Source organism: Mesitornis unicolor, unplaced genomic scaffold, assembly GCF_000695765.1.
Source record: "Mesitornis unicolor isolate BGI_N332 unplaced genomic scaffold, ASM69576v1 scaffold16772, whole genome shotgun sequence".
Lineage (NCBI taxonomy): Eukaryota > Metazoa > Chordata > Aves > Mesitornithiformes > Mesitornithidae > Mesitornis > Mesitornis unicolor.
The window spans coordinates 32,949-55,489 of NW_010168704.1; the positions used below are offsets into that span (position 1 = coordinate 32,949).

Here is a 22,541-nt window from a genome sequence, read left to right on the forward strand (position 1 = left end):
AATTCCAATGACAACATCCACATTCCAGTCACAATAAAGGAAACATTCCCCCATTATTGGTGGGCTAATATCCTAACAAAATTTACAGCCTTACAATAAAAAATATAATGGAAACACAAAAGTTAAGGAACAATCTAAGGAATTTCAAATGCATGCCGAGGTGGTGAATTTCTAAGAAAATATATATATATATACAGAAAAAAAATGTTGCTATCTGTTCTTGTAAAGGTTATGAGAAAACTGTTGTTCAAACAGTGTGTTTGAAGGGATATTAAGGATAGCACAGAAACAGGTGAGAGACTTTTTCTTACAATCAAAAAATGAATGAAAAAGTACAAATACAGGCAATTTAAAGATATAAATGTGCTCATAAAGAATCAGAAGCTTATCTGAGAGAATGCTAGCTTATATTAAGCCACAGAAGACAGTTCAGTACGTGGGTGGTGGCTTTTTCTGAAACCTAAGCAGTGGTGCAAATTTTTGTTTGTTTTACTCTTCTTTACTCTTCTAGAGCTTCCCTATTACATAAATGAGGATATGAAACTAAATCTTAAATGAAGAAAGCCGATGGAGGATCAAATAGCTGATGAGTTTGGTAACACAGCTGAATGCCCTATGCACCCAGGCAGTCTTCTTATTTAACAAATATCACACATTGTTAACTTGAAAGAATGTAATATTGAGGTGTGGGCAGTACATACCTTTTCATGGAAGCTGACAGTTTTGACGTTGTCAAAAACATTCAGCAGATGTGCCTGTATAGTGTGTGAGTTTGACGCTTGGCCAAGAATTTCTAGGAGAGTAGGATCTGACACAAAAAAGAACCGTGGAAATAGGAGGCGTTTTTTCTCCAAGTACCTGCATTTTTTAAAAAGTTTGGGGGGGAGGGGGGGGCAGATAAATGATAAGTGAATGAAGTCGATTTCCTCTTTAAAGGTGCCATTTCTTACAATTTATCGTTGCATTTTTTAGCAGTGGCAAAAACAACAATTCTTTTCCATCATACCTTCACGTTAAGCACCTGCTAAAGCTACTCTTTTAGCATCAGAAAGAATTTCATGGAAGGCTTTTATTATTTGCTATAACGTAAGCACCAGTAAAAAGGAAAGAAACTAAACCAAAACAAAATGATTTTGCATTAAATCTGTTTCTTGCTATTTAGGTCTTTTATGCTGAATTTCTCCCAGATTCGTAAATGGTCTAAAGGGGACATACAGATCTAGACCGCCTTCTGCATTGAAACTAGGCTGAAGCAAGCTTTGGTTTTAACAGACAGTGAGTGGCAGCTTAGTCACAAATCAAATATTTATCAGTGAGTTGCCAGCAATTTCTTTGGAGGTGTTTATATCATCTTACTAACTTGTTTGCTCAGTACAACTTTTCAACAATTCAAGACTTTCAGTTCAACAATTGCTCAATTCATAGTAGAATAAGAAGGCGATCTTTGAAAATTCCATGGGACAGTACTCAAGCAATTGCTCTTTCACTAGTTACATAGTTTAGAACCACCTGCCCAAGACTGTGGTCTTGTAATACCCTTACCCTGTGAGTGATTTCTGACAGATTTCAAGCTGTTCTAGTAAATGTGGTAGTAACTGTCCCATGATTTCATCTCCAACGCAGCACTGAACAACATTAGGTGTTTCATGAGCTCGTGTCATGATCCTCACCCAGGATTTATCAATGTTAGAGAAACGCTTTGCTTCCTGTTGAAACATGATGATGAATGTGGAAGGGAAGAGATGGAAGAAGGAAGAGAGAACAGGGGAAAAGCACATCCTTGCAGAACTGGCACCCAATAATCTGACCAGTAATTTTCTCACTAGTAATATTGTGCCCAACTTCTAAAAAATTTTCAGCTTAGAAAAACACAAATCTTTCTCCTTAAACAATAATGTTTATTTTCTACTTGACTGTCAAGCCTGATATCTACTTTCTCTTTCAATCATACTTAGAGAAAAAGGCAGAAAAAGCATTATCCTTGAATTGCATGCTTCAAATTTGAGTACTTTTTTTCTAAATACTACAGTTAATGTTCAATTTTAAGAGCTACACAGGAAAGTTTAAGATAAGGATTCCTAGGTACTACTAGGCTAGCGGTAGGTTCTACTAAGCTAGCCTAATACTACTAAGCACAATGTTAAAACATATATCACAGTTTACAATTTTTCAATCTAGAAATAAAAAGATCAACTAGCTCACACAATTTTATTATTATTTCTAACAAAATACTTCTGTTGGCATTGTTCACCTAATTTCTTAGCAATACTAGTTTTGTTAAGTACTAAAAAAATGAAGTACATATTACTGCATCAATTACAAAATCACATTAAAGTTTTATTCTTAAAACGTAGAAAACCAAACTGAAAAAAGGCATGTCTGAATACCTTTGGAAGCTGCTTTGCTATGTCACCACCAACAAAAACAGCTTCTAAATAAATCCACAAGTTCTGCACAGTCATCCAGTTCTCAATGATATCTGTTGTGTTGGAAAGATAGTGCACCCATTTCTGAATCTGTGTCTTGAAGGGTGTGTTGTATCTAAAACAAAAAGAAGACACTTGCTCTGTTTCAAGGAGGAAACAAGTCTTTTGAAAGCCAGACCATTACTCATAAGAATGAGGAATAATTTTGCTGCTTGTACCTTTGTCAAGTGAAAGTATAAAAACCTATACTTGACTTGACTCAGCTAGTTAGCAGCTATAAACAAATCAGCTCCACCTTACTGCTTTGTACGCATGGTGCGTAGCACACCTCTGACCCAACAGTAGCTGAATAGAAGCAGAATTTCAATTTCACTCCAAAGTGGTCTCAAAAATGGACTCTGCAACATCTTGAAAGCTGCAAGATTCCCAGTGGTTCTTATCAACTGAACTCTTTCTTTTGAACATCTGCCTGATGATCAGGTTTTTTTGTTCCTTATTTTATTTGCAGGCTTTGGCACAATAAACCAAACTAATTTTATGAGCCTCAAAGCTCACTTTAATTGGAGTTTTCATCACTTTTGTCATGGAGCAGTAGTGCCTATAACGCCCATAGTATGCCTGTTGCAACCAGACAACATCCCCCTTCGTTCTCATCACCACTTTCTTGCATTGATGAAAACTGTCCAGTCGACTATTCAGAAAGTCTGAACTGCATCCACATGCTTTCAAAAAAACTTATTGGAGAGATACAGACAATCAGAACTAGCCCATGAACAGTTCAAAGACAAGCACACTCTTAGTTTTTAACTAGATGTTTATTTTCCTTTTCCTCTTTCAAAGATAGATCTGTTCCATAAAATAAAGCCTGAAATTTTTACCACCACTCCACCCTCCTTTTCCTGTTACCTGTTACTCATGAGAGAGCCAAGAATCATCAAGCTGTCCTCCATGGTAGCAATTGTTTCGGAAGTGCTGTCACCTCTTAAAAGAAGTTCCCCACGGGTTTTAAAGTTTGCAAAGATAAATGTTTTGCGGTCCCATTCAGCTATCACTTGTTTTAACTTCTGCTCAATGTCTCTCTCCTTCACAGCACTTATACAGATATCCTTTTAAATAAATAGGATGTCAAAATAAACTATCAGTGGTTCAAGTCTTCAGTATATAAATATAACAAGTATTTCCTTTAACCCTAGTAAGGCTGATGGGCTGATTTATCAAGTGGAAAGATCTACAGACATACAACCATTACAGCTAACAATCTAAAAATCTGTATACCGCATCACAAGATGGCCAGCTTTGGGGGGAATGAAAGAATAATACAGTTATTACTTTTCATATCTTTAATGTTGCAAAGCAAGGCACCCTCACAAATAAACTCCTTGGCCAAATTTAATTATTTAAAAAGAGGAGTTGACACGACTGTATTGGTGTCACTATTTTATACAGAAAGCTGAAGTGATAGTCCATTTCTCTGTTCTTTCTTTAGAAATAGTGTTTTTCTTCTCACTACTGTTACTCCTATACTATTCAAGCAGATTGTTTCATTTCATGCATCTATTTCTCTTCCTTCACAATACCTCTATTTCCTCTTTATATCTTAATAGTGGAGCTTCCATTATATTCCTCAGTTTGAATGTTTCACTTTCCACATCAAAGCTGTGCTCAGTGAGATCCATAATCTGCTTCCAGTGCCGAGGCATCATTGCTTTACTGGACATACACTCAAGCAATGGGCAACATTCACTGAAGTCCTCAATGGTCTTCTTTAGGTCAAAAAAGGCCTGCCATTCCTTTACACCACGAGGAAGTTTATGGCACCTACACAGAAATAATGCAAGCTTTTTCAAACAGTTCTTAATATTCTTTCTGATACCCATTTAGCCACAGTAAAATGGTTTAACAGCATACCAGATAACTTGCAAATTCAGGTTGCCTGTATTTTGAAGATTCAGTATGTGATTCTCATGTGAGAAAATCTGTTTCCAGTGTACTTCATTGACTGACAGCTGGACAGGCACCTACAAGCTCCCCTTAAGGAGGGCAGTTCAGCTTCTATGCATGCCGTATATCCCATTCTGTAGAAAAACTATTCAGCAATTCACTAACTTGCCATAGATATCTAGGGTGAATCTGTCTCTCATGAATACTAATATCACAACAAACAAGTGAAATTTTCCCCCATATAAATTGCAGTTTTAACATATATTTCAATCTCATTAAAAAAAAAGTTAACCAAGAAGCTTTCTAAGGAATAAAAATCCTCAACATTTAGAGTCTAAAGTGACTCCTTTATTTTATGAAGTTGGTAATGGAGATATTATTCAATTAAAATGAACATTTTTCATGTTTCAATTAACAAATACATGCTCAGATATGATCATTGATGCTAACCAATTATAATCATATTTAAGAAATAACAAAAGTATTTTAGGCATCTTTACCACAGCAGCAGTTTCTCACCTGTTCTGAAACTCCAGAAGTTCACTGTTAATTTTTCCAGTGTCTAATTCTGACCAAAGAATATCATAGTAGCCACTGACTGTGTCAATGACATTGTTATATAGATTAAAAAGTTTCTGTAACAGATTCAGTTGTTTCTTTATTTCAAGTAGCTGAGGATACCGAGTAACAGGCAAACCAAATAGATCTTCCCCACCAGTACAAGTAATGTATTTACGAAAAAGGTTATCAAATCGATTCTAGGAAAGAAAAATAAAAATATTAAATTAAATAAAATTAAATAATGAAATATTTGAGATCTGGCATTATGCTTAGAGCTGCACTAGTGATTAAAATCTAGTAAATACTAGATAGATTTTCAGGAGATACTAAAAACTTACACTGTCAACAGTTTCACCAAAATTTTTTATTTTAGTTATATTGGAGGCACATCTTTAGAAGCTGACAGGGAGGTCATTTACTTCATGTGGCACAGTGATAGAACATTAAGTGCTGAGATTGCATTTGAAAGAGGTAGAGTATGACATGCAAAGCAATAAAATGTGGATGCAGCAAATTCTACCCCTCCAAGTATGCTGTGCAACTCTTTTAATGAAGGGTTAAAGTAAGAATTACTATTGTTTAAGCAGAAAAAAAAAACAAACAAAAAAACCCATTTAATTGTCAATTGCAATATTACCAAGGGAACATAGTAGGAAGCCAAATGAATACACTACGGGAAAAAGAAAACCATTAGAAGTTGTCATTACAGGAACTGAAATTAATCATGGTACAAAGAAACATTTGAACAGGAAAAAACGGTCAGTTTAAACGGAAACCTTTAATACTATTTTTAAAAAAAGGAGAAGAGGGGAAGAAGATTGGGCAAAATTGCATTCGTGAGGAAAAGACACAATAACGAACACAAGAATGGTCTATAGCTGAATACACTAAACTTAAGAGTAGACTTTCATCATGATACTTGAATCTAGTTATTACTTATTGTCTATGCAGCCTTTTCCTTAGCTCCTAAAAGTCCTAATTTTAACCAGCATTCCTTGAAAACGCATAGAAAAAATGCTAACTTAGCTTTCATTAAGTTAAAACACACTTTGCCCCATCAGTGAAAATCAATGAAAATTTGTTCAGCTACTCTGATTCATTCTCAGAGCCTTTAGGTGTTAGTTTACCTGTAATAAGTATTAAGCAATGTCTTAGAATTAACAGTACCTGAAACATAGTAAGCCTGTCACTGGCTTCTTGAGGCTCTAAACCAGCCACCATTGGCCCATTCTGGGGAGAGAAAAAAAAAACACAAAAAACAAACACAAAAAACCACAACAACCAATAGCGAATTTAGAGGGTGAAAATAGCCACAACATATATCTTATAAGCATTTTCTAAATGCTAAACTCAAACATTTTTGCAGCTACAGGATTCCATCTCTACATTCGATAACAACTAAACCAAGAGATCACAGTTACCTACTAAAAGAAGGACTTTACTTAAAAATAACAGAACAAATTAATTGTCTTTTTAATACAGAAGTTTTCATAATAGTGCAAAAACTCAGCAATCGACATTACTTAGAATATGATACAGGACTTGTTCATCTTGACTTATTTATATTCTACTGAGAAAGAATATGAGTTTAAGTCATTTGTACTTATATCCAACATCATAAAATGCTTCTTTCATTCTAACATTATTTCTCATTAATCCCAATTGTCAAATTTGCTCATGCTAACTAGCTGCTTATCATAAACCCTAAATGTTTAAAGTCTTTATCTTTAAGACTTGATTACCAACATTATATACTTAAGTCACATACAAAAAATAACCAAAGCCTGCCCTGCACTGAAACTCAAATACAACATTAAGAATAAACATATTCTTCAGACAGTAGAGACACATCCCTTTAGTTAGTCAACTCCACAATCTTTGCATGTTCCCACTGCTCCTCAAAAACACCTCTAATGCAACACACAACACTTACCTGTTCGTAGTCTGAATAGAACTGTGCACAGTCTTCAGCAAAAGTCTTCACAGTGGTAATAAGCTCTCCTCTGAAGATTGGCTGTAAAGCAATGAGCTCATTCTGCACTTCATTTGCACGGACTAGCAGTTTTTCCCAAGTATAGTGCAAAGTGTCCACCTTCTCTATCTCTTCCTTGGCCACAAGTAGATCATATTTGTTTAACATAGCATAGGATTCCTGTGAGAATGTTGGATCAAGACACACAAAATGGTAACTGAAGTTAATTTTACACATAGATATGTGCTAACATTTAAAATTTTTAAGATCAGAGAATGATTTGTTCGAAAAAGAAAACCTGTTCTTTTTGCATAGCAATTATCACAATCTGGCAAACCAGTACCAAACTAGAAGAAAATCCAAAATGAAAACTAGCTAGTTCACTTTAACTCCTCACCTTTCACACAGCATTCTGTTTTCTGATAGAATATTTGCCCTAGTGCAATCTGCCTCTCTAAAAAACTATTTCAAGTTAAAGTACTCCCTAGGTCTACAGGATTTAGTTTCATTTTATTGAGAATATTTTTCTGATCCATGTCTTCAGTTATTTCCTATGACCCCAGCTGAATATTACAGGAGGTAAGCCATGACAAAGCATCTAAGCAGAGGCTTTCAAGCAAACAAAGCAAACAAACTTCTATTCCATAAAGACCTTTAAGCCCTACTTCATGATTTCAACAAAAAAGAATTAGGAAGACACATCAAAAGTTACCACAACTAATATGTTGTAGCTATTTCAAATTTTATAATTAGTCAACACTCATCATGAGGAATCTATTTCAAAATCTACTTAATGGTCCTTTGTCTTCTCAGAACATTGATTTCCATGTGCACCACTAATGTATAAACACTCCATATGCTGAAACTCATAGTCAAATTTCACAAAAACACAGTTTAAATTCACTTACAGTAAATTAGCATAGGGTAGGATAGCAGTGAATCTTGTGGCATAACAGGTTCATCTGAAAATTTTTGTATAAACTGTAATTATTTTCATTTATGTTTTCCAGTTTTATCAGACTGCAGATAAACTGCAAAAACAGAAACACAGCTATCTGTCTGCCACCCCACATGTGTTTTGTGGAAAACACATCAACCTCCCTTTCAGAAATATGAAGCATGAGTCCCTTGTGCCTAAGGACTTGAGGCTCCTGCTTGCGGAATTGGAAGCTTAGGAATTCTTGGCTACCATGGCTTTTTCCTGGGTTCCACATTACATGGCAAATCAGGACAGGTCTTAGCAAGAACTTCCAAAATGTCATCATTACCTATGAAAATTTCACAGAAGGTTCCAGCTGCCGATATGCTTTGCTTTTCACCATAAAATACTTGTGCTATTTTTACTTCTTCACACAAGGGATACACTTACAGCTTCTACGGCTGAGAGATACATTCCTTCTTAACTGTATATTCCACAAAATGTGGAAGGGCTCCACACTTATCTCCATTATTTGCACATACAAGTACATACTGTGTTACATAATTTACCTCAGCTCAGAGAAAACAGAATCAGAAAACACAGGTGCAAGACATTTGTCTTGCAGCAAACACAGATTTTGCAATTCCGAAACAGAATACTAGAGTTGTCAGTATTTGGTAGATAAGAATTCTGTGTTAAATTACTTTAATTTAAAACAATAAGAACACAACCCTGACAAAATTATGTGCAATTGGGAATCATGAACATGTCATATGGGAAAAAAAAAATAAAAATCTACTGAACCTTTAGTCAATGGTGCATTTTGCCAAACTATATTAATCTTAAATCCAAATTCTGGTCAGGAATGCAGAGAAACTGTTACTATCTGTTTTTAATTCTGCCATTTGATCAGAAGCCCCTACATTGTAGACCTTAAACAAATGTATTCTAGGAAGTGAACTTCTGTAAGGACGTCAATTATTTATGTTTGCTTTATCAGCTGTATCACCTCTCACCTCAACAAGTTAACATTTGTCCAAATCAGAATTCCACGCAAAAAAAAAGGTTTACTGGAACACAACAGGTCTGCCACACAACATTTAACACACATTAAATCATAGCTTTGGAAAGTGCACAGTCAAGCTTTAACCCAGAAAATAATTGTTCTGTTGAAACAGTACCCATAGATGCAACATTCCTGTTTAACTACCTCAATGGGCCCAACTTGAGAGTCTATGGAGATCTGTAGTTCTCTGATCTCTTTTAAAGCTGACATGGCTATCCTTATATCATCCAGATCCTTGATGCGGCGATTTAACTTCTTGCCAGTTTCCTCTATAAAACTGAAAATTGCTTCCATTTCTGCTCGGTACTTCTTATTACAATGGCACCCCAGCAAAGTCATCCAGGCTTTGGTTTCTGCTTTCAGTGCTAGTTTCAGATCAGCTAAAAACATTGAAAAATGAATAGATATTTAGATATTGTAGATAACTTTTAAGATGTACTTTTAATCTTTTTTCAATATGTGGCCTCTTTGCTCCCAGTTCTGGTTTTTCAGTCTAACCATCCATATGCAGAGAAGATGAAATCACAATGATACCTTTGAGTGGTTTATAGGGTTGCTTTCAATTCAGGATTGCTTTCCTCCATATCTTCTCTATATCAGAATACATCATCTTTCCTACAGGAAAGACTCCACACCTGTCATCTTGTTTCTGTATCATTATATACATTTCTGTCCTACACATCAGTAACAAATTGGATAATAGTTTCATTTAAGTCTAAAATCTTCTTTTAAAATAATCTTTTAAAAAATAATGTGGGCAGAAAAACTAAGTGTCTGATTATGGAAGCTGAAGAAACAGAAAGTTTGATCTGACAATGAAACCAAAAGGTCTATCAACATTTAAAAGTTTTATCTGTAGCATCAGTGGAACCCTGTGACTAACATTTAGAGAGAAAATTTAAGTCTTGCTGTGTTGCTACCCAATTTTTCAACAATCCAGTCCATTTCACTAAAGCTCTGCCGTTAAATTCAAATTTCTGCCTCCCAGTTCTCAACAGAAGAGTCAAAAATCAATACTAACACAAGCATCATGAAAATATTTAGCTGGATATAATTTCAACCCTGTTACCTATTCATTCCCTGTGCAGATTTCACTTGTGTGTCTTCCCTTCTACATAGTGCCACTTCCCATGCTTAGTTCTCATACCTGATGGTCGTTTTGATTTATTAAATATCAGCACTACATCACCTCCATGGAGTTTCAACAGGTAGCTTGTTTCTCTAGTTCTTTGCCTTATGATATAATCAAAGACATTTGGTTGACCCTCTTTTCTAGTGAAGAAAACATTCTGCTTCCTCAGATTTGACATCCAATGCAAAATCAGTTGTATGCACTTCTTACAGTCCATCACAGTTTCCTAATGTCCTTTCTGTTAGACTGGTGTAAAATGCTCATTCAAAATTTAGTTAGGTGATGTAGAACCCAAGCTACAGAAACGGAGATTTGAGGCCTGGCTTTCATGGCAAAAAGGGAATCAACATCAACATGCATGTTTCATTAAGTAACTGTGTTAAATAGAATGCTTTTCAGTGGTCTTATTACATGCAGCCAGGCAAGGAGAAAAGCAACATAAATGTATTGTCTTACTTCCATAAAATATGTATGGGGGTCAGTGACAGAAGGATAGGCAAAAATCTACCATCAACCCCATAAGTGAGCAGGAGTATCCAGGTAGAGGAAGAAACTCCAGCTGAACCTCACAGATACCCTTAAGTTAGCATTTTGTTTGCATGTGTTTATGGCCAAAACAGCAAACAGCCATTCTCTCTCTCTTTCTCCTTTCCATATTTAACCCGGTTCACTCATCCAAAACCAGGCACCATCTCTCCTTCATACAGGAGTCAGAAAGTATATGCCTCTAGAGAGAAGTGGAAAGCTGAACTCTACCAGTGTACAGTGCAATAGCTCCCACGCAGATGTATTCAGGCTCAGAATTGATTTTCAGCTCCAAGTCTTGGAAATGCAAAATTTCAGATTCAAATTCAGAGAGCAATGGGTTTCCCATCATTAGTTTATCAATGGTTTCCTCCTTGTCCCTCTGCCATATATGGTGGTAACAGCTAAAACTCTCCAGAGCTGTAAGAACTTCCTGAAATACACCAGAAGTTCAAAGAAACATTATATGGATAGTATAGATATAATTTCTTAGCATCTGCTCATTAGAATACATTTACAACTCCATAGGGGAGCAAGTTGCATCACCTCACTAAACAGAGGATTTTTGGTAAATTTATGGTAAATGAAGTTCCATTAGCAATCACAAGCCTTGCCAGGAAATATATGCTAATCACATTCAAGTCGTCAAATCAGTTATTGTATTTTCCAATGAACTGATTCTTCAGTCAATAAAATCACAGGAATCAGTGGGAAGTAAAATACTCCTTTAAGACTAGGATACAGTACACTTGTCCTTGCCTACCACTTATTGGACTAGCAACTGACACCTGAGGTCCAGGGCCCAACATAACAAGTACAGCAGTAACTCAATTAATTCTCGAATAACGAAGTTATGAGACAATTTTTTTATATGTATGATATTGGTGGTGTTAACATTAAATTCTACACTCAATTCTGGTATTTGATTTTAATATGACCTAAGGAGTGTGCAACAGAATTACTTTTCGTGTTCTCAGGAGTTCAGGAAACTGTCAGACAAAGTTAAATCTTCATCACTTCAGCTAATTAAACAAGTAAATGAGAGGTGACTTATGATGAACACAGTGCTTGAAAGCATTTAAACCTGGCTAAATAATAAAAGTTTCCAATTACAAAATATTGAGTCTCAAAATACCAAGATAGCTGTATCAACTGGACCTTAGTCTTTAGCACAAGCCTGTATGTCACTGAGCTAGTTATGCTTTTATCACTGAAGTTACCAGGCTCTGAGTCAAAAATTTCCAACTGGCAAGGTTCCATTGTAAGATCGGCCTGGCCCCAGGAGGAACTGGTGCAGAGTTCCCCAAAGAAATGTCAGTTCAATACCTCCAGGTTACTGGAGAGGGCATAGAGTAAGAAAAGTGCAAAGACATTATGAATATTATTTAAGCTATCTCCTAACCTCCAGCAGCAAATCCTATGCAGCACTTTACAAATGCCAAGCTGACAGCCAGTTTTCTTCCAAAAACTTTTACAAACTCTTTATAATGGGCCAGAAGTCTTGCTGGATTCATTAGAATTTCTATGTGAATAAAACTGCATTTAACACACTTGCACAATTAGTACCAGTTCAACATCAAATACATGCAACTCAACAATACCTAGAGGTTTTTTATGATGTTTTAACAATTGGAGATATGTTTTTAATCAGACCTAAGTTTCACAGAATCACAGAATGGCAGGGCTTGGAAGGGGGACCTCTGAAGATCATCTAGTCCAATCCCCCTGCCAGAGCAGGATCACCTGGACATCACATAGGGACACATCCAGGAGGGTTTTGAATATCTCCTCCAGAGAAGGAGACTCCACAACCTCTCCGGGCAGCCTGTTGCAGTGCTCTGTTACCCTGCAGTAAAGGAGTTTTTCCTTATGTTTAGATTGAACTTCCTGTGTACTACTTTGAAACCATCGCCCCTTGTCCTGTTGCTGGGCACAGCAGAGAAGAGTCTGCTCCCATCCTCCTGACATCCACCCTTTAGAAATTTATAAGCATTAATGAGATCCCCCCTCAGTCTCCTCCTCTCCAGGCTAAACAGACCCAGCTGTCTCAGCCTTTCCTCATATGGGAGATGCTCCAGTCCCCTCATCATGTTAGTGGCTCTATGCCGAACTCTCTCCAGTAGTTCCTTGCCCTTCTGGAACTGGGAAGCCCAGAATTGGATGCAATATTCCAGATGTGGTTTCACCAGGGCAAAGCAGAGGGGGAGGATAACCTCCCTCGACCTACTGGCCCCAGTCTTCCTAATGCACCCCATATACTTTATATAATATTCAAAACATCATAAATCTTTGAAAACAGTGCACTTGGCTCACATTATACTTTCAAAGCATATTTACAAATTTGCAGCTACATGTTTTCCATCCACCATCTTAAGCTTTTTCATTCATATGTTTAATCACTGTTTTAAATGCCCACCCTTATTGCCCAAGGATATTAAAAGCAGTACATTAATATCCCTTGGATAGTGATATTAAATTAACATCTTGATTGTCTTACCCTTTTTGTAGAATTAATAGCAGTGCTGAGTAAAGATACTAATTTAATGATCTCTTTGTTCTCTGAAACACTCTTGAAGTAGTTCTGGCTTTGCCCCGAATCAGACAAACTGAGTGATGCTGCATCTGACACACTATCTATAAAGGTAAATGCAAATACAAAAGCAGGTTTAGGACAGAAAAAGGCCAAGCAAATTCCTATAGACAAAAACTAATTATTTACTTTTCAACAAGAATGCATTTTAAAGTTAAGTGTTCTTATTCATTAAAAAGTCAACTAGAAGTCTAGGTGGACAATATAAGTGCTACAGATTCATAACCTTCTCCATTTTAGGAGACTTGCTTCATCTAGGGACTCTGACAAATTTGGAACAAGCTCCACTACAATCATTCAAATATAATCTATCCTTTTCTTTCACCCTTCCTCAAGGTTTATCTGTACACTTCACCTAAGTGATTTACTGACATGTCAGCTTTGACCAAATCCATAAATATTTTTATTTTCTGAAATAATGTGAGGCAGACCACAACTGACAATTTGAAATACAATTTAACATTAAATCCAAGAAGATGATAATAGCCAGTCCTCAAAAGAAAAAAAAATAAAAGGAAGCTCAACTAGTTAGCAAATACCCACAAGATTGATCTTACCATCATTTCTTATTTCATCTCAGGCAAGAGAAATTCTTAGTTTTGAAAGAACAGTCTCATTTCTTAGCCATTTCAAGTAATACTTTCTTACTTTTAAGGTGTATAAGAGGGGAGCTAACCTGAAAAGTCTCAATATATTTTGAAGTCCCTGAAGTAAAAAGTAGAACAATTATTTTTACTAGATACTAAACCATTTCAGACAAGAAAAACCCAGCAACCAAAGATACAATCTTAAATTTCCTTGAATTAATGCCTTCAATAAGCTAATTCTATGTTTGATCATAAAATAGATTAAGTTAAAGTCCTTTTAGAATCTCTAGGCTATTCAATCCTCTACACAATCCTTGCTCCACCGCTAATGTAATTTATTCGGACACTTCTATTCAATACCAGGTTTTAATTTCAACTTACACTTCTTAAAGGAATTTCAGCCCAAGTTCTAAGACATCATTTGAACATGCAAAGTTACAAACCACGCTGACAAATCATGGAAGATCTTCTGTGCAGTGATAGGGACTATAATTTTTTTTTACAAACTTACTCACAATTTCTACTTATGCTGCCCGAGCTAGCAACCTCACAGCTTTTCATGTGTTGTAGGTAGAACCCAAAGCACTACAACTATTCAAGAGGCACAAAAAATTCCCTTACTCAGATCCACACAAAAACAAGTATCTTCAGGGAAGCCTAGTTTCTAATCAAAAAGAGAAGCTCTGGCACTGTTATTATATCCTACTTCCTCTCTGAGGTAGTTTAAAATCTAAGAAGTCTTCATTCTACCACTTTTGATGCATTTTGTATTTAATCTCCTTTAACACATTGCATATAAATCACGTTTACCTAACATTCAAATTGAGTGATGTCAGAGTTTATCATTACCATGGACGTTTCTCTTTCTCATCTCTTTCGTTCCGTCATCAGAATCACTATCTCTGCTCTCACGCCGCAACATTGCCACTTTTCTCTCTAACATTTTCTTCTGGGGAAGAAATAAAGTCTCATTTACTATTTGTAGTAGTTTAGAAACATGAGTTTTAAGTAAGGGTGTTAAAGACACAAACCTTGGATATTCTCTCCTTACTCCACTGTCCAACTCCTTTCATTACTTTCACAATACTATCTACAGCTTTATTAAGCGTCTGCTGTACCTCATCCAATGAGGGTATCATGATGATATTAGGGATAGACAGGTTAATACTAGTCCTAATTATGGGATGAGCACTTTTTTTCTGATTAGAACCATTGTGATTTTCTAAATGAAAGAAAAAAAAATGGTTGTTCACATTGTTTTTTCAAGACATCAAACTAGGCAATGTAATTATATAAATCAATATATATATATATCCTACTGTTGAGCACAGAGTGTAATTTCTTAAAGAAAAAAAGATTCCTGAGTAATTCACAAGACGTCTACAGCACAAGTCTACAGCAGCACAAGCAAAAACTAAATGCCATGATATTTCTCTCCATGAAGCTCCTTTTCAACTTGTTCTGTAAATCTAAACTCTGTTCAGCAGAAAATTTTGTCATGACTTGTACTCACAGTCAGCATATCAAGCTGGGCACAAAAACTCCTTAGAATCTCCTAATATTGCATGCCTTATATGCTATAGAGACCAAATACAAATGCCTTTATTCTTGCTTCTTAAAAGTATGTAACAAGAAAACACTTCAAAAATGTGTTCCATTATAATGTATAGAAAAATCCGAAGTCAGTTAGTAAGAGAAAGAGAATACACCTTTTTCTCTATTGTTTTTTTCATACAGTTTCACGTTAAAGTCAAGGTCAAATAGGTAACTATTTATCAAGTCCATTCTCAAAAACAATATCTGGCTTCAGAACAGTACAGTCAGTCCTAAGGGAAACAATATTGCAATGACACGTTCCTATTGGCACAGGAAAAAAAATGCTTTTGGAAATATACCATGGTATCAATTGTGATTTAATAAAACAGCTTATTCAAATTTCCTTTGTTTTCCCCTCTTTTACATACATGGCTCTTTTTTATATAGTTCTGGGATATTACATTTACATATTCTTTTTATAGGCTAAGAAAACATAGTACTACAATAAGGCCACCTAAGAAGTTGATCATGGAAGGTGCATGGATGCGTTTGCGTATGGTCTCCAGAGTGTTTCGAGTGACTTTCAAAAGGGCGTCGATATTACAATGATTGAAGTAGGAAAGCAGTTCATTGGCTTCTTCCTCTAACATTTCTAAATCCATTCTCTTCCTCTTTGCTGAAGGAGACAATCCAGCCCATATTTCATGGGAACTGTGGGAGGCAGTCAAGCTTTTTGATCTTTCTTCTTCAGTTGCTAAAACATCATAAATCTAGTTAGTTAAACTGACTTAAGGGTCTTGAAAACAATAAAGCAACACCTCCACAGGTGTCTGAAATACAGCTAAATTTTACAGAAGTCCAGATTATGCTCATTTGTAATCTCTACCTCAATATAACACTCCTTTTACTCCTATTCACCTTGTCTACTCAATATTGACATGATTATCACCAAAATTTAGATATTAATGCTTATATTCTTTCTCTAGGAAGTCTAGCAATTAACCAAGGCTTGCAGGTAGCTGCTTCTATGGCAATAATGTTTCAACATGCAAGTTAGACTGATAATATTGACCTCTTTTGCAGATGACAAATAATTGTTAGATGATCCTTTGTCCAGTCAAATTCAAACAGAAGTCTTTAGACATTAGATACTGACTGATACTTCAGTCACCTAAGCTACAATATCCCCAACACATACTATCAGCATGCAAAAGAAACATAAGAACAGAGCTACAATAAGATCTTCTTACCTGGACTTTTTCCCCTTCTTTCACCAGTGGGTACAACTGACTTCTCTTCTTTCCTGACCTGTACCTCAGTGTCAAGTAACATGTTAATCAGCTCATTAGCAGCGTCTTCCACCAGTGAGCTTTTCAAATGTAAAGTCCGAGAACCTTTTATACAGAGTTCCTGTTATCAAACCAAAACACATGTTGTTATCTTCCAGCTTCTCCTATCTTTTTCACGGTCACAGCAGCCTTTATTAACACAAATGTCAAGGCCTCAGATTTGTGAAAAACAAGATCAATACACATTATTTTCAAATTGGTTTGTTCCAAACTATTTGGTGTTGGATTCTTTGTTGTGCAAAACAAGACATCATAAATGTCTTTCATAATTGCTGTGGCTTGTTTCCTAAATTATATTATTCATCCATAGTTAATATCATAAATCAATGTTTATAAAGCTTAGTTCCATTAAAGGGCTCCCAAAAGAAAATGCTTCTTAATTTTCTTAACTTTCCTATGTAGACATGGAAGATTTAACCTTTCTTTTAATCATTGTTATTTTACATTACTTCTCTGTGCCATAAGGACTATTAGCCAATCATATTTCCCATTTATAGCTAGATAGGAGATAAAATCTATCTAAAGCTGTATTTATGATAAGAATAAACAGGAAAATTACTAACTTGGGATAGAAGGAATCAAAGAATGAGATTTAATAAAATTCAGAATAATACTGTGCAGTTTCTTCTTTAATACTTACAGTAGAACTGATCAAGTATGTTTTAGCCAACTAAAGTTTTTTACTATAATTGCCTTTTTCTTCTTCTTCTTTGCTATCTCCTATTTCTTTAACCTTAATCAAACCTGGCTACTTCCTTTTAACTAAAAATCAATAATTAGAAAAATTCAGCCAGTAGCAAGATTCAGTAATTTCCAAATTTTAAGACACAATCTTTCATCTTCCTAATGATTCAATCTAATTGAAAGAGAAAACAGATCTGATTTGCATTATCACAGCAACTACTAAACAAAATACTTTGGGCTTTTTCCACAGTATAACTATTTTTGTTGCAGCAATTTCTTGAGAAACTTAAAGACACCTGTTATGTGACAGAACTTACTTCTATTCCCTTCTAATTAAAAACTACAACAAGCTTACAAACACTATTACTATTTTCATTGTACCCATAACTGGAGTTACTATACCACTTATTTTGCTAACCCAAATTGATTGGCTGTTGTGGTGTATTTGCTATGTAGCAGTTCGAGTTTTCTTGCAGAAGATCAACATTAAGCAGTATCAATTATCACACGGTGCTGACAAGTTTTTTTGTGCTCACTCTCACATACTTTTACTTTAGTGAATATACATTTTAGTATCAGCACTATCAGGAAAGCATCAGCAGGATCAAAAGAAAAAAACAAAACAAACAAACTAACTAAAAAAAAACCAACCTATGGACTGTTAGGCTTACAAAATACTGTCCAGTACATAAAATACTAAATTTTATTTGTCACAACAAGCTGAGCTGTTACAAATGACAAAAGAGGAAAGGCCGAAAAATTAAGTACACTAAAAGAAACAAAACTTTCATTTATAGTATTTATTGCTAAAATAGACTGGGGATGGGGATTATCTACATGATCTTCTACAATTCTTTTCCAAAGCAAAGTTAATTTCAGGAGAAAACACAAGCTAGACATTATATACTAAAATGCCAGAATATCTCACTAATGCCTCATAAAAATCATTCTGATATTCAATTTTATTACTGCCTAATCAGCTTTCTAACTGGCTAACAACTAACATGCTTACAGTTAATCCTCCTCAATGTAGAAGTATTTTGATGGAGTGAAGGAAGGAGATCTACCCAGAATACCTTCACCCAGGTAGTTCTGAGTATATTTTGCACATCTCCTTACCAACTCAGGAGAGTTTGAGATTAACAAGGATATTCAGTACACAAGCACTTCCATAATATTTACACTCCCAAGCAAAGAAGTACACGTTAGGAAGCTATTGACAGGCATCAAATGGGCAATTCCATTATTTAAAGGCACTAAAAAGCAACAATGACAAAAAATTACTATCACAGAGGAAAATAATTTAATTTGAGTGATATCAAAGTATAAAAGAAATATCATGAAATATTATGAAACCTTTATGTAATTACCTTAGTCATTTGGAGAAATTCCTCACAGCTCAGTGGTTCATCTTCTGGCAACTTACAGAGTGGCACCCTACTCATCTCTTGAAGGACAGCATCAATATGAAATTCAACCAAGTCATTCACTCGATCAAGCAATAGCTTCAGCCCAGCTTGTGAAGCAAATAGAAGATTCAAGACAAGCTTAGAAGTTTGAAACAATAGTCTTTGCAGAGTCCTGCCTAAATTTTTACTTCAACAAACTATCATATTAAATTTCATATGAATTCTACACCTTAACCAGCTTACTTCAAACTTCTAAACTTTTATGGCAAGGCTCACCACTAAAATCATAATTAATCTTTTGAATAACATATGCCCATCCATACCCTACACATATGCTATCCATATCCTAAAAGATAATAAGCAAAATATTATAAAGATATATGACCTTAAAGTATATGCATTTCAAAAAAAAAAAAAAGACATTAAAATTCAATGGCAGTCCAGGCATACGTCTCCTTCTATAGATTCTTCTATAGCTTCTTCTATAGCTTGAACTAGTTACCACTTTAAGAATAAACTAGAAACAGAAGCTTTTGACAAATAAAATGTCTATCCTTCAAAAAAAACATTACAAGTCAAATAATAGTTAACAGAAAACAATCACTAGAATTTTCACAGATTAATAGCCATTTCCTTTCAATGCTGAAATTGAAATAGCAGCAAGGTGCCTGTTGCAAACTGAAACTGCTTGCATTATTCAAAATTAAATTGAGTGTAATGTCAGGTTAGGATCCAAAATGCATTCTAATTTGCCGCTTCAAGTAAAGAAAATTCCCACTATAACTACTTACATAATTTCAAAAAACAAAATCTGTTTGATGTAGTAATTAAGCTGAAGGGAAATGAACTTGGCATCTTCAGAAACAATATGCATCTCAGTGCAATCTTGTGATAATCTTTTGAAAATACTACAAGCACATCTGTTTCCTAAAGCTGTTGCCAAGATGCGTGTACATTAGTTTTAAAGAGACTGATGTTTAAAAAAAAAGGTTAATGTGAAAAGCTATTGAGCAGTGACAGTGCCAACTCAGACGAGGTATTATTCCCTGAGAACTTGTTGTATACATTATAGAAACAAAAGGCAAGATTAGGAAAAGTCTGAAACCTAAGTAGTCTTTTAGAAAATAGCTATCATCCTTTGAATTCAGAATACACAGACTCTTTTGCACAGTACTTTATGCTTGGTTTAATCCTAATTGCCATCCCATCCATATGAGTAAAAATTTGACAAATATGTGAGACAAAAATCAATTACAATAGCAATCCTCGTTACCAATAGAGGCTAGGAGATGATGTGCTGAAAAGCAGCCCTGAGGAAAAGGACTTGAGGGTACTGGTGAATAAGAAGCTGGACATGAGCCACCAATGTGCATCTGCAGTCCAGAAGGCCAACCGCATCCTGGGCTGCATCAAAAGAAGTGTGGCCAGCAGATCAAGGGAGGTGATTCTGCCCCTCTACTCTGCTCTGACGAGACCTCACCTGGGGTACTGCATCCAGCTTTGGAGTACCCAACACAAAAAGAACCTTGAAATTCTGGAGTGGGTCCAGAGGAGGGCCATAAAGATGATCAGAGGGCTGGAGCACCTCTCCCATGAAGACAGGCTGAGAGAGTTGGGGTTGTTCAGTCTGGAGAAGAGAAGGCTCTGGGGGAACCTTATAGCAACCTTCCAATACCTGAAAGGTGCCTATGAAAAATCTGGGGAGGAGCTGTTCACTAGGGGATATAGAGATAGGACTAGGGGTAATAGTTTTAAACTAGAAAAGGGTAGATTAAGGTTGGATATTAGGAAAAAGTTTTTCAAAATGAGGGTAGCAGATCACTGGCACAGGCTGCCCACAGAGGTGGTGGAGGCCCCATCCCTGGAGACATTCAAGGTCAGGCTTGATGGGCTCTGAGCAACCTGATCTAGTAACACTGTCCCTGCTCACCGTAGGTGGGTTGGACCAGATGATCTTTAAAGGTCCCTAGCAACCCAATACATTCTATGACTCTATGAAAAAGAAGGTGCTATAAAGCAGAGGTTTCATGAAGTAAAGGATAGTTGAAAATTCTGATTTCGTTCATGTATACGTTAATTAATTGCAAATTGCACAAAGGATAGTAAGCTTAATAGTATAGCTTGTGTTTATATAAAGACAAACAAGCAGAAGTTAATTTAAGAAGGCAAGTGATTTACCTAGCTTGTAAAAAACAGTATTAATATATTTCTCAATATTCAAGGATGTCCAGGTCAGTAACATTAGACCTGGCTGGATAGCATCATCTACATTTGCTAACCAAGGAACCATCAGTTGTTCAATAGGGTGTTGTATTTTCAGTTTAATTCTTTTATATTCTGTTAGCATCATCTGAAATAAACAGAGAATGAAAATATTAGTTAATGTATAGAGATTTGAACCTCTTCACAAACACATAAGTATCATAAATTAAATTAAGAAAATTCCTCCAGATACACATCACTGAAATTCTTAAGAATATATAATTAATTGAGAAATGTTTTCATTATTTCTGGCAGAAGTTCACTATTTGTTGTTCTTTATAATAATGCAACTACTAATTCACATGGAAATTCATCTTTGTAGATTGTACTGGTTTTGGTTGGGATGGCGCTCATTTTTTTCATAGTGACTCGTATGGTGCCATGTTTTACATTTGTCCTGTAAACCGTGTTGATAACACATTGATGTTTTGGGTATTGCTGAACAGTGCTTATACACCACTAAGGCCTTTTCTGCTTCTCACACTACCCCCACCAGTGGGCTAGGGACACACAAGTTGAGAGGGAACACAGCCAGGACAGCTAACCCCAACTGACCATACCTATGGCATCATACTTAAAAATAAAAGCTAGGGGAAAGAATGAGGAAGAGGGACATTCAGAGCTATGGGGTTTGTCCTCCCATGTAACCATGATACAGCCTTGTTTTCCTGGAGATGAATAAAAACCAGCCTGCCAATAAGAAGTAGTATATTATTTCCTTATTTCGCTTTGCTTGTGCATACAGTTTTTGCTTTCCCTATTAAATTGTCTTTATCTCAACCCACATATTTTCCCTTCTAACCTTGAGATTCTCTCCCCGTTCCCACTGGACGGTGTAAGTGAGCACCTGTGTGTTGCTTAGCTGTGTACCAGGGTTAAACCACAACACAGAAAAAGGTCTCTGAGTGGATGCTCCATGAGACAGAAAGCCTCATGGCTTTCTTTTTCCCCCAAGGAAAAAAATGCATCCAAGTGAACTTTTAAACAATTTTATTAGATCAGCCTTACCAGAACTTTAATATGGTATTTGGTTTCTAACAAATCTTTAATCCACTGATATTATTTCACACATCTAAAAAAAAAGTCCTTGCAAAAACTTTATGACTTAATATGACTTTTCTCTCGTTTCAGAATCAAATAGCGCTTTGAAGCTATAGTTTTCAGGACACGTATCTTTGACTGCTCATCTTGTCATCAAGAACCTTGTTTGTTCATAGGCAAACAAAACAATCAAAATTATTTAAAATATGAGAGAAAGGGAAGCTTTAGCTTCTCTTTTTCAGAACTATTCCACAGATATCTGTGTAGAACACTGGTGCAGGAACTATACTACTACTTGCTGAATACTTTACTTTTTTTAAAGGCACCACCTGTTCCTCCCTCCCAGCTATCCTCTGTCTAAAGGTATCAAAAACAAAGTGCATCCCATGTTGACCCCATTATTGGACTAGAGATAAATTGCTTATCATTTAAAAAGCAGGCAACAGAGTGAGGCATCTTGTAAGCCTCCTTTTCTCCCCATCCTCATCTCCTTCCCAAGCTCTGCAGAGCTTCCCTAAACTCATGCAACTTTGAAGTGACT

The 22,541-nt window shown here is 35.8% G+C and overlaps 1 protein-coding gene across 1 annotated transcript in view; it reads right to left on the minus strand.

Moving 5' to 3' along the window:
- The window catches only part of DNAH5 (dynein, axonemal, heavy chain 5), a gene marked incomplete at its 3' end in the record, with an annotated part of 82,137 nt that overhangs the window by 31,113 nt on the left and 28,483 nt on the right, over positions 1–22,541 (minus strand). Inside the window, exons 16-32 of the mRNA XM_010179121.1 lie at positions 20,876–21,047; positions 18,659–18,804; positions 16,490–16,665; positions 15,770–15,993; positions 14,751–14,941; positions 14,569–14,668; positions 13,040–13,164; positions 10,774–10,975; positions 9,030–9,265; positions 6,862–7,080; positions 6,096–6,158; positions 4,887–5,125; positions 4,004–4,244; positions 3,333–3,532; positions 2,388–2,541; positions 1,543–1,706; positions 702–858 (exon numbers count right to left, since the gene is read on the minus strand). Coding sequence (XP_010177423.1) covers positions 702–858; positions 1,543–1,706; positions 2,388–2,541; positions 3,333–3,532; positions 4,004–4,244; positions 4,887–5,125; positions 6,096–6,158; positions 6,862–7,080; positions 9,030–9,265; positions 10,774–10,975; positions 13,040–13,164; positions 14,569–14,668; positions 14,751–14,941; positions 15,770–15,993; positions 16,490–16,665; positions 18,659–18,804; positions 20,876–21,047 — 3,009 coding nt within the window. The remainder of the gene's footprint in view (positions 1–701; positions 859–1,542; positions 1,707–2,387; positions 2,542–3,332; positions 3,533–4,003; positions 4,245–4,886; positions 5,126–6,095; positions 6,159–6,861; positions 7,081–9,029; positions 9,266–10,773; positions 10,976–13,039; positions 13,165–14,568; positions 14,669–14,750; positions 14,942–15,769; positions 15,994–16,489; positions 16,666–18,658; positions 18,805–20,875; positions 21,048–22,541) is intronic.